At 44.2% G+C, this 12,095-nt stretch overlaps 4 protein-coding genes across 4 annotated transcripts; 3 read left to right on the forward strand and 1 right to left on the reverse strand.

The window, feature by feature from the left end:
- Positions 1–4,714: 4,714 nt before the first annotated feature.
- On the forward strand, positions 4,715–5,171 carry BDB00DRAFT_750149 (uncharacterized protein; the record flags this gene model as incomplete). The annotated part of the gene is made up of 2 exons (XM_053118601.1): positions 4,715–4,819; positions 4,986–5,171. Coding segments are annotated over 2 exons (291 nt in total), but the record flags the coding sequence as incomplete, so codon positions are not given.
- Positions 5,172–5,228: 57 nt separating this feature from the next.
- Positions 5,229–6,022, forward strand: BDB00DRAFT_174776 (uncharacterized protein). The gene has a single exon (XM_053116336.1). It carries the CDS (start codon positions 5,500–5,502, stop codon positions 5,935–5,937), a length of 438 nt encoding a protein of 145 aa, XP_052973050.1. The 5' UTR covers positions 5,229–5,499; the 3' UTR covers positions 5,938–6,022.
- A 211-nt stretch (positions 6,023–6,233) lies between these two features.
- BDB00DRAFT_885380 (pyridoxal phosphate-dependent transferase) lies at positions 6,234–7,632 on the forward strand (the record flags this gene model as incomplete). Its single annotated transcript, XM_053128407.1, has 5 exons — positions 6,234–6,317; positions 6,394–6,489; positions 6,567–6,657; positions 6,732–6,848; positions 6,929–7,632. 5 exons carry the CDS (start codon positions 6,234–6,236, stop codon positions 7,630–7,632), a joined length of 1,092 nt encoding a protein of 363 aa, XP_052973051.1.
- Positions 7,633–7,635: 3 nt separating this feature from the next.
- BDB00DRAFT_858377 (uncharacterized protein) lies at positions 7,636–10,349 on the reverse strand (the record flags this gene model as incomplete). Its single annotated transcript, XM_053125862.1, has 1 exon — positions 7,636–10,349. A coding segment is annotated over exon 1 (2,302 nt), but the record flags the coding sequence as incomplete, so codon positions are not given.
- Between the last annotated feature and the right edge of the window lie 1,746 nt (positions 10,350–12,095).

A 12,095-nucleotide genomic window follows, 5' to 3' on the forward strand; every position in this document is an offset into this window, starting at 1 on the left:
AAATATATTTTTTCTTCACGGTCATACCCTCTTATTCGTTGCTATCAATAAAAAAGAGATAGCGAGGAAAGATAATTTGACTATTATTGGGATCCACGATTAGGTTCTGCCATTGATATTGCGTTTGAATATAAGCTATAAAGGTAACACAGAAGATCAACCGACGCAAAAAGTGTGTCACAAACATTGGTGCTCCTTGTGCATGTTTGGTACGACCTTTTGTAAATTATTACTGCGCTACAATAATGAGCCGCGTTATTTTTTTTGGGGGGACGAAAATAACTGAAGGTGCAGCTACAACAGCAGTAGCATTCAACAGTCGTAACTAGCATTATACGCTCAACAGATTGTTAGCTCTCCGTCAATCTCTATATTACTAGCTACTATGGAGACGAACGATCTATCACTATATAGCTTTAGGGGCTATGTAGTAACAACTTGATTGTTTTCTGTCAAAAATAAAAGGTTCGGATAAATGGTTTACACCGTAGAGAACTCCGTGTTGAGTAAATGCCACCAAAGGGGATTATGAATAGTGAATTGATGCTGTTTTTGTGGTACGTGTCCTCTCTTTCACGTATTCCAAAACCCCGAAGCTTAACAATGGTGAATTCTACATGTAGAAAAGTCGTTATTCAGCAAATTTGTAGCTCTTATGATGGCGCTCCTTCTAGCTTAGTAATAGTTTCTATAATTTGTTCTAATTAATTATTACCGTAAGTTGCCATGTTATCTTGAAACAACAAAACGATGGCTCAGCGTACAACCCAGATATGAACATGTTGTACAGCGAATCGCAGACGTGGGAATATATAAAAGTAACTAGAGCCACCCCTTTCCCGTCCGTGCTCACGCCCGCACACACCCGTCTTCTTTTTTTTTTTATTACCGAAATAAGATCGTGTACCCATCGGCTATCTTTTTTTGTCGTTCAAAACCCGACGCGAAGGTCGGCAATGTAACAAAAAAAGTGATCTACAAAGAATGTAACATATTAACTTGATTTGTTTAACAATGAAGTCTGAAAATTTATCACCCTACAAATGTACTTATCATAAAAAAGATGGGATTACCCAGATTGTTTGTTTCTCAAGTGGATGATGATTCTTTACAGATTCCAAAAAAATTATGCATCCTGCATTATAGAAAAAAGGAAAAAAGGGACTTATTCGGATATACGTGCTAATAATAAACTATGAGCCTTACATCTCGGGGACGAGACGAAAATGTGGATAGAGCACGTACATGTGGCAACAACGAGGTATAGTACAGGTGCAACCTAGAGAGAGAAAAAAGAGCGAAGGATGGGGTCAGTATAGTAAACCATTCTGAGAGCGACCTTGTGTCAGCAGTTAGTGATCGGATAGTTGATCGATATCCTTGCAACACTCTCTTTTGACACACGCTAATTAAGCTCCAGAGAGAGAGAGAGAGATAGAGATCAAAGCTCAGCAGGCTTTGCTTAGTTTACGCAATCTCAGGTATGTTTCTTTCTTGTCCCTCAATCAAGCCCGACTACGAATGGTCTAACCCCGAATCAGCTCAGCTTCTCGGGGGAGAAGAGTAATGGGGCCTTGTGCGTGAGAAGCTGACGGTGAACTGTACTGTATTAGTGTGTTTTTTTTGAGACATCAGGTACACGCAGGGTTAGCCGGTCTGCTGGAAACTTTTAGCTTTTTGTTGCCTGCGGTTGGCAGCTGAGTTTCGATATCCGTAAATCCGGGTCGGTGCGTTCTTTCTTTCGTTGTTCCAATGTAGAGAGAACCACCTTCTCACCCCCTGCACCTCCCAACTTAGCTCTACCCCTCGTTCTGCCCATGCTGGATCTAACTTGAAAAGAAGCGCGTTTGAAGAGCGAAGACAAGATGAATACACTTCTTGGCGTGTCTTGTTATACTGTGCGCGAACTCAACCGTTGCACAAGCTGATTAATATTTGCATTGGAGGGTTGCAATCATTTCGGAGGAAAAGATGTGAGGAGGAGCAAAAAGTGGACTGATTCATCAGTACATCGAATAAGTAATAGCTATAATGTGTTTTTGTTGCTACTTACGCATCGACAGCTCAGCTTTAACTTTAACGACGTCCGTGTCCTACTTTCTTCTCAGCCAGCTACTGCATGCATGTGATATGAATGATTATTACGTGACTCAGTTAGAAGAGAGAAAACGCTAAACAAAGTTTTCCATCACCCAGTTTGTTTTATTTCCGATCAACCAAACCAACTGTTGCCATGCATGACTGTCTTGCATAACATAAGATCTTTCTACTGGTACTACACAAAGGCAGTAGTATCGTGACAGCAGAAAATTAAAAGCTGGCAGAACCGTCTGTGCCCTGATATAGGCATCATGTACGCCCCCCACCTTCTTGATATGTATGATGCATATGGATGCAACAGCAGTTCTTTGATATGTATACAGTCCAATGTCGCAGCCAATTAAAATTGATGTCGCTGACAAGTCAAAATTATGTCGCTGATTAATCAAAATCAATTTCGCATTTTCAGAAATGGAATTCGAGAAAAGCCAAAAGATGAAGACATTCATATGAAGGAGGCCAACGTGAAGCGTGATTATGTGCGTAATACCGTGCAGGATAAGGATAGATCTTTCTATCTGAGGATTTGAAAAGTGTATGAGCGCATCAGCAGCAGCGAAGCAGTTGGGCATTCACATTCGAACTGCTCAGGGATGGGTCAGACAGTATAATGTGTGGCCTGATAGTATTTATGAGAGCTGTAAGAACATGGGTCGTGCATGCATCTTAACCGGAGAGCATAAAGCAACTGCTATCAACATCATTAATGCTATTCCTCTGCTGGTGTTGTTGACGTGATCGAGCATTTATTGAAGCGATTTTATGATCTTAAAGTCTCAAGCAGCACTGTTTATAAGTTGATGAGAAGTGAATGTAACCTTTCGTTGAAAAAAGCATATTTTCACTCTACTTAGTGAGAGAAACCGTCGAACAAAGGCTGAGGAACGACATGTTTGTGTTTGTAAGTGGGAAACTACAGACATGAACTTGCTGACGGATTGCGTGTTTCTTGACGAATCTGCTTCTGATATTAACATGAAACGTTCAAAATCTTGGTCCAAAAAAGGTACCCTTGCTATTGTTACCAGGGCTATTACGAAACCAAACACAACGTCTATATTGGGGCACTATCTCTGCCTCAGATTTGATCACGATCGGCCTGCCAAGAAGCGAAAGGCCGATGGCTATATAAACTCAGGGACTGTAACAGGCCACTACATTAGTTTCTTGAAACGACTCTTGATCAAATGGATAAACATCCACACATGAAAGGTCACTATAGTTATGGATAACGCACCCAATTCACACGAATGTCAACATAAAGAAATACATTGAGCACCGTGTTGTAAATATGTGTATCTTGCTACTTACTCTCCTGAGCTTAATTTAATAAAACAATTGTGGGCAGTGGCAGAGAGTAAGGTTAATTTCCACAGGTTTTTGCAGGAAGACACTTTATCAAAAAGAATCACGGAAGCTTGCAAAGTGTGGTAAAAAGAAAAGGTTGGCAGCCAACTAACCACTCGATTCCCCCATCTATTATTCGATTGTGTTATGTGGCTTATGTGGTGGATTATACGAAATTGGTTGGGTTGTGTGGTGGGTTATGTGTAAGCAAGCCACCAATTAATCCACAGCACGCACCGAACACGCCGCCAGCAACTGCCATCATCCAGAAGCACCGTCATCAGTATTGATAATAGGAAATGCATAGCCATCATATATCAGTAAAAGCGTACAAATAGTCAAGATACGTTGTTGAAAAGTTGTTGAGAAACTACTGGCTAATGTCTGCAGTATCCAGAGTAATCATAAAAGGAATGACTACCTCGTTAAGTAATTGCCGCGCTAGCCGCTTCTTGTTCCCAAAATGCATGTCGGTTTTGTGGATTTCGTACCATTATTTTTTTAACCCACCCAAGACCGTGATAATACCACACACAAGTGTCCAGTCCAGGCAAGTTACGAGGCAAATTCTCGGTAATAAATCAGGCTATCCACTACCAATGTCGCGTCCCGGGTAAGGTTTCTTTAGAACCTCCACAATGCGCAAAGGAACAAAGATCCAAATGCTTGAAACTATCAAGACGTTATACTGGATTTGTAAAGAGCTAATTAATGGGGAATTCCCCAAAATATCATGAGGCTGCAAACAACGTAGCTAAATAGTACGATGATTATGATATCACTAGTTTCAGTTTTTCAAGTATCCAAGCGATGCGGCGTGTGTATGATGCTAATGAGCACCGGAGAGCTATAAAATTCACTGAAGGGATCGATGCAATGGTGGCAACAGCAGAATTGAATGACTAAATAGGATTGCGGGGGGGATTGATGGTGAAAGGACGACCTTTCACATCAGAGATCGAAATCACATATGATTGGAAGTGGCGCAGATATGTTCTGATCCGACATGAAACGAACAATCAAAGTGATTGGCTGCATTTTAAAAGTCACGCTTTCAAAGAAACCCTTTTCACCTTGCCATAAAAGAGTGAACCCTCTAGATTTGGTAACCAAACCAACAATTAAGGAAATGAACCCGGATTTGCCAAGCAGCGCAGCAGCAGCAGCTCAAGCAGCAGCAGCAGTTCAACAACAACACCAGCAGCCTTTACAACAAAAGCAACCCGCGGATGACGATGGTTCCATTGATGACTCGGACGTTGAGAAGCCTTCCAGACGCTCAGGTCGTCGCAAAATTAAAATCGAATACATTGAGGATAAGAATCGTCGCCACATTACCTTTTCGAAACGCAAGGCTGGCATTATGAAAAAGGTAATTCTCTTACTCTTTTTGAAAACAAAGCATGGAAAACTTTATACAGCTGTAATGGTCCTTTCCCGCTGGCTGCCTCTTGCTTTTTTTTTTTTCGCGAATGGGCAGGACAATCAATGAATCTTTTTTGTATTGACACTGTGTTTGTTTCAAATTTACATTGTAGGCTTATGAACTTAGCACACTTACAGGCACTCAAGTTTTGCTACTTGTTGTCTCTGAGACGGGTCTTGTCTACACGTTCACGACAGTAAAGCTACAACCTATTGTGACCAAGCCCGAAGGCAAGAATCTTATCCAGGCTTGCCTGAATGCCCCAGACCCCGTGCCAGCTGAGGCATCATCGTCTTCTCCGGTAAGTTTGTTTATAGGTCAAAGAAGCTCTCTCTAGTTTTATTTTTTTAACCCACTGTTTATCTTCAAAGGCTCCTGAGTATGCTAACGCATCGCCCGGTGTGGACATGAACAAGAGTAAGGCTGCGTATGAGGATAAGAAGGTAATAACTGGGTTTGACGCTACCAAATGGGGATTGGAATAAGTGTGGAGAAGCTTATTTTTTATTACTTAATTTAGCCCGAACCATCGGGATTTGCACCACAACAACAACAACAGCAGCAGCAGCAGCAGCAACAGCCTCCTCGTCAGCAACCTCAGGCAACCGGCTCACCTGTTGGTACGAATGCTGGTTATCAGCCCTATGTTGGTGGTAGCTGGAACAACAATCATCCTGGCTACATGGCCGCTGCCGCCGCTGCTGCGGCTGCTAACCCTTACCATCAACAGCAACAACAACATCCATCCACACAGCAACAGCAGCAACAGCAGCAACAGCAGCACTATGGTGGCCCTGTTCCTTCATACTACGGCGCTGCCCAGCCCCACAGTCATCAGCAACAACCTCAACAACAGCAATCCCCGTATCTTTCACAACAACAGCAACAGCATGCAGGTTACTGGCCTGCATCGTCTGCACCACAACCACCCACCCGCAACCATCCGTCCATGGCACGGCAAGACCAGCATCCTGGTTCTCCCATTGCTGGTTCAGGGGAAAACAAGGCAGACGGTAACAAGCCTGGCGTCGCAAACTAAAAAAAAAACATCCAAGGTCTTCTGAATGATACACTATATCCTCTCTACTTTCTCGTACTCTGTCTTTTCCCCCCATTACTGTAGTTTTTTTCCTTTCTATTTTGCTGTTATCCAATTAAAGTTCACATTAGTTCTCTCCGACCACGTTGTTTCTCTCTTCTTTCTCTTTCAACCAAATCTTTTTTATCCCCAATCATGCTGCGCGGGGCTCTAGCCAATACTTGCTGGAAGGCTAAAACTAATGTGCAGCTTCGTCAACACACTTCTGCCATTGCATCACGCCGATTCCTGGCCACTACTTCTCGGCCGCGAGTCTATGACATGACAAGCGATACAGCAACGGAAGTAACCGACGACATGTTTGATATCATGAAGTCGGCTTCGCGTAAAGATGACGTGTTTGGCGTATGTCCAGAAACAAGGCTATTATGCGCATGACAGCATTGATAGCTAACATTCTCCTTTACTGGGTGATTTATAGATCGATCCCTCTGTGAACGAGCTGGAACATCATGTTGCCAAACTGTTTGGCCACGAGGCATCCTTGTTTTGTGCCTCGGGATCCATGACCAACCAAGTAAGAAGTAATCGAGAAACCATTCCTCTTTTCTTCAAGTTTGAAATAACCTGTCATGGTGAATGATGTGTATATAGCTCGGTTTGCGAACCTTATTAACCCAACCACCTCATTCTGTCCTGTGCGATTCTCGTTCTCATATCTATCTGTATGAATGCGGAGGATTAGGTATATGCAGTGTTTCCCTTGCTATTTTTAAAGAATTATAATTCATCATGTTCTGTCTCTTTTTCAATATATAGCCTACCATTCACAAGCTGGTTTGACGCCAACATTGCCAAAAAATGAACTCTATTTGACTGCTGAGGATGTACAAGCAAACATAGTAACCGACGACTTATGCGGTGCACTGACAAAAGGTCTCACCGTTTTTCTTTTGAAAGTCTTTGTGCCCATTACGAAAAGAGGAATTGACCCACGAAACAATTGATACGTGTAGTGATTGCGCTGGAAAACACGCTGAATGGCACCGTCATGCCCTTGGATGAATTGCAACGAATTCACACGTTTGCGCGAAAGCAAAACATCAAACTCCATTTAGACGGTGCGCGTATTTGGAACGCGAGCCAGGCCACAGGGGTCGCACTTGCAGACTATGGCCAGCTGTTCGACACGATTTCGGTGTGCGTATCCAAGGGCGTGGGTGCACCGATCGGCTCGCTTGTGATTGGCTCAAGCGAGATTATCAGAAAAGCACGACACCTGCGCAAGCTGATGGGTGGTGGTTGGCGACAAGCGGGTTTACTTGCCAAGGTCGCTCACCATTGTATTGATACGGTTGTGCCTACGATGCCAGAAACACACCGGCTGACCAAAAAGCTGGCAACCAAACTAGAGGCACTCGGCATGCGGACCCTGTTGCCCGTGGATACTAATATGGTGTTCCTAGAAACAGCGCCGCTCAGTATCGTGGAACTGGCAGACGCGCTGCATGAACACAATATCGTGATCAGTCGCGACGAGGGGTCGGTCACGCGTCTCGTGCTCCATCACCAGATCGACGCCAAGGCTGTGGACGATTTTATCAGGGTCGCATCCAAGCTAGTGCAGGCCAAGGTGGATGCAAAATTCTCGTTGCCGCCCTCATCCAAAGAGGCTGTGGACATTTCAAAAGCATATCCCACTGCATCTGTAAAGCTGTAAAGATGAACCTTATATATTTATGTAAACAAAAGGAGATTGAGATGTCTGGTAGAAGAGGCTATGCGTGTGTGTGTGTGTGTGTGTGTGTGGTTGGGATTGTGTGTGAAATGGATATTACAACAGAAAATAACGGTATACAAAAGGCAAAGAAATGGAATCTATAATGTTGTTTATCATGCTATAGACACAACTGGTTTTTCAACCAAAGACGGTAATGCAGATTGATGGACTGAGCTTATCACGGTTGCTGCATCTGTACACTTGTTGTTGTTGTTGTTGTTGTTGTTACCAAGCGGCTTTCGATGGACGACCAGTTCGGTTTGGTACATCTTTGGTGACACATTGATCTGTGATACCGCTGTTGACGCCATCGATTTCGCCTTGAGTCGGGCCAGTGATGCCGATTTCCGTAATCGTAGCTGTCGTTGTTGACCATCGCTGTCTGTTGTCATAGAAGCTGTATTTACAGTCATGCTCCTGCTAGTTGCTGTATCGTAATAATCATGGTCCGAGTCGTCGTACTGCTCAACGTCCGTGGTAATAATCGGAATAGGGAGAGGGTGCTTGGATGGTGGTGGTACATCCTGCTGTAGCAAGCTGCTACTGCTGTCAATGCTGCTGCTGGGAGGGTCGCTGGAGGAAGATGCCGATGATGAGGATAAAGAGTCAGGTGACGATGAAATGGCGACTGTTGGTATAATAGAGTTGGGGAATGCAGTTGGAGAGGATGCAGTTGTTGTTTTTGTTATGTTTTGTTTTTCGCGTTTTTGCTTTTGTTGTTGCTGTTGTTGTGCTGTCGGTTTCCGATTCAAAATTGCATCGATAAACGATCGCTGATGGTGTTTTTCTCCACGGGCACTATCTGAAAGCGATGTTGTCATTTTTGCTAGTGGTCGTGGTGATGCCACAACATCATCAGCGTCATCATTGGTCCCAGCATCATCTACCTCGCCTGCTGGGGTTGACATGGGCGAATCTTTGCTGGTGAACCACCGTCGCATCTTGGGCTTTCCATCCGGTTTATTATCAAACAGTTCCGGGAGTGATGCTGACGGTTCAACAGGTGCCTTGTGAGTGGCAGCAGCAGTAGGCGTGGGTGATATTTCTTCTGGTGGATCCGGATTTTTAGCTGGCGGTGCAGATGTTGCTGACCCAAAAATGCCCCCTGCCCCATTGGTTGGGAAAAACGTGATATCATCCAGGTTTGGCAGGACCACATTCTCCATGACCAGCTCGTCAATTTTAGTTTGAATTGCTTTGACGACCATGGAATACTCCACGCGACGTTCCCCGACCAACGGCTCCACCAGCCATTCCATCTTGGGGAGTTCGTAGAACCCGTACCAGAACCGATTGGTCGGCGGCTCTTTGATCTTGAGCAAGAACTTGCCCCGCAGCGACTTGAGAGTGATGGCCAGCACCAGATCCACCGTCAGCGGGCGCAGATGTTCCGAGTATTTCCACTTGAGCACGGTTTCTATTTCGAACCGGATGCCACCTTCGTATTGTAAGTTGGCTTCAGCGGTCAACGCGCCGGTCGGGGATAAGCCAAGCAGCCGAGGTTGGGTCAGAAACGGCGGTGCATGGCCCACATCCACTGATCGGACAGTGATTTCGCCGAGAAATGGGGGACGACGGGCATTGAGCTTGTCAAGCTTTGAAATAAGCTTCTTGTACAAGTGGTCGTTGATCGCATCGGTCTTGTAGAATGCACAAAAAATCCGGCCTAGCATGGCATTGAACCATTGGGTCTGGAAATGATGCTCGTCGCTGTGAATCGTCGTGAGCAGTTTGTTCATGGCTTCTTGATCAAAATGCATCGATTCTTCGTCCTCCTGAGAAGATCGCGCAGCACGCAGTAGTGCCAAGTACCAGTCTTCCTTGTCGATACATTTGCTGCAATTGATGTAGTAATGCGAATCCTTGTCCTTATGCGTCAATTTGATGAGATGCGGCCTCGTAAACAACTCGTGGTCGTGTAAACCAGGTGGATGTGTCATCACCCTATGCTGGTTGACTTGTATCACGCCTTTGCAATCCAGCTGTCGTTCCGAATCGTATAGAAATAGCGTCGTGTGTTTCAGGGCCGCAAAATAGATTTCGTTTTGTTCATTGTTGCGATTATTGCCGGCAATGATTATGTTCTTTACCATGTCGCCTATGCTTGCGTCTGGCGGAGGCAGCCGTTGTTCGTCCCGAGATACCCGGAGCCACCCCACTTTGTACGACTGCGACGATGACAAAGGTGAAGACGACAGCGAAGATAATATCGTGGACGTGGAGATAGAGGCGTTATTGCTAGTTGCTTTTCTTGCTGCTGCTGCGTATTTGGGATCGCCTTCATAGGCCGCTTGCTGCACTGTCCAGGTGCCGAATGCGGACACTTTATGCACAATGTAGAGAATCAGCAGTACGACCGGAAAGAAAGTGAAGCCGCCCGCAACATAGGCGACGATTAGGCCTAATGGTGGAGTTGCCATTGAATGTTTTTTGGCCACCAATGCAGCATACAATTGTACAAGTGAATGTGTACGTGCGTATGGGATATGTAATGAAAGAAAAAGAAAGGAAAGGAAAAAAGAACCGAAAGGAGAGGGAACAGAAAAAAAGTAATCGTTTATTTTAATAAGGAAAGGAGACAGGGTTGACGCAAGAAATGAAAAAAAAGAAGAAACCTGCTTTGGAGTCACAAGATGCTGGAACTGGGGTACCACCCAAAAAGTGTTCTTTCGTTCAAACGTGCGTTACGTTTCAGACTTTCACATGTTTCGAATTCTGCGTTGCTGTTTGTTGTTGATGAGTGTCTCGTTGCTGCTGCTGTTGTTGTTCTTGTTTACATTACTTTGTACTACACGTCCTTCATGCAAAGTGTATGTGCATCTTCTTGTCGATCACATAGAGCCGAGCCCCTTTTCATCCTTCCAGTTATACCCATATCCAGTGAGAGCAGCTGCCCTGCAGCATGTGCCCTATACCACCGACTAATGCATCCGTCAAGATACTCGTAATAAGTAGAAAAGAAGTAGAATTCGTAAACGTCGCGCATCGCGCCTGGGCTGCTATAACCATTACCCCTATCAAGTTACATAACCATAGTACGCGCTTCATGTCCACATACACTAAATATTATGGTTACAGCCGTTATTGTTATTGTTACCGTGTGGCTAACCCCCCTAAAATGTTGTATGAGGCCGCTTGAAATGAGCTTCAATAGGAAAACGTGAATAGCGTCGATATCACATAGTACACGTGGTCGGGTATATGGCGGACGCTTGAATTACATAGGATCGTCTACAATTGTACTACGTACTTAATAATAGATATTCGTTACATTGACCATTTCAGTGCTCACACACCCTTATTATTTATTAGAGTAGGCTCTATATTAGCAAGTAAGCCTAACGGATGGTTCGTGAGGCATACTCAAAAAGAGTATACGCTACTGCGGCGACTGATAGATGTAACAACGCATCGCTGTGTATCTGCTTTTAAGGAGGCCCTTCGTCAGTTTAAATCGTTGGAATGATGGCTGTTTTCGATGGTGATCGATACAAGAAATGATAACTTTTGTTACAGTAGCAATGTCACCATTAGACAACAGCATACTGATATTAGTAGTTAAATATACAGTAACGGAGGAAGTCAGAGGGGTTGGGGCTGCTTGGCTTTATGTCTGTGTTGACAAATACTATCCGCCGTAGGTAAGCTTTCTTTATCGGTTGATATGAAATGAATTGGACTACTGCAGACCACCACTATGTACATATCAAAGCATCAAACGGACATATAACAAATAGAACCTGCAGTGTGCATGCAGAGCAAAAGACGCCCACTGATTAATGATGAAATAGCCAAATATGTGCTGCTCACAGGCTGAAAGCAACCATGATGACGTTAAACTCTAGTAATTTCTCATTCGCTTTTGGCATGTCACTTCCCGCAAGGGACGGGCATATTTAATACAACAGCAGAAGCAAGGAAGAAAAAGTTATATAGAGTATTTTTAGTAATTGTTACTTTAGACCGAAAAATTGAATAATGGGCTAAATTACTAAAAGTACCTTTTTCCACTTAAATATAGAGTTGTAGTGTCCTTCCCCTTAAACTGTGGCAGGCTTCTTCAGCTCTTTCGTGGCCACCGTGAATGCCGGTCAATGTCTCTTCCTTGTCAAAGCTGTTACGATTCGCTAGTAAGAAGAACAGCAAAATCATTAGGAATTTTTGGGATTTTCTCTGCGCGAAGCAGCGAGTTGCTCGGTTGCCTTTTCGTTTAACCCCATGTACGTATGCGTCCAGAATTCGGCCAAAATTTCGAGCGTTTTTATAGTAACGAATAAGTACAGCTACGTATACATACATCGTCAGCTAATTCGCTGACAATAACAATGTAAAACATACGTTCGGCATTCTGTCGTTCTGGACAAGAGGACGCCGCCGATCCAAATTCTCTTTATCCAGTCAAG

Source organism: Zychaea mexicana, assembly GCF_025766255.1.
Source record: "Zychaea mexicana strain RSA 1403 chromosome Unknown BDB00scaffold_168, whole genome shotgun sequence".
Taxonomy (NCBI): Eukaryota; Fungi; Mucoromycota; class Mucoromycetes; order Mucorales; family Lichtheimiaceae; genus Zychaea; species Zychaea mexicana.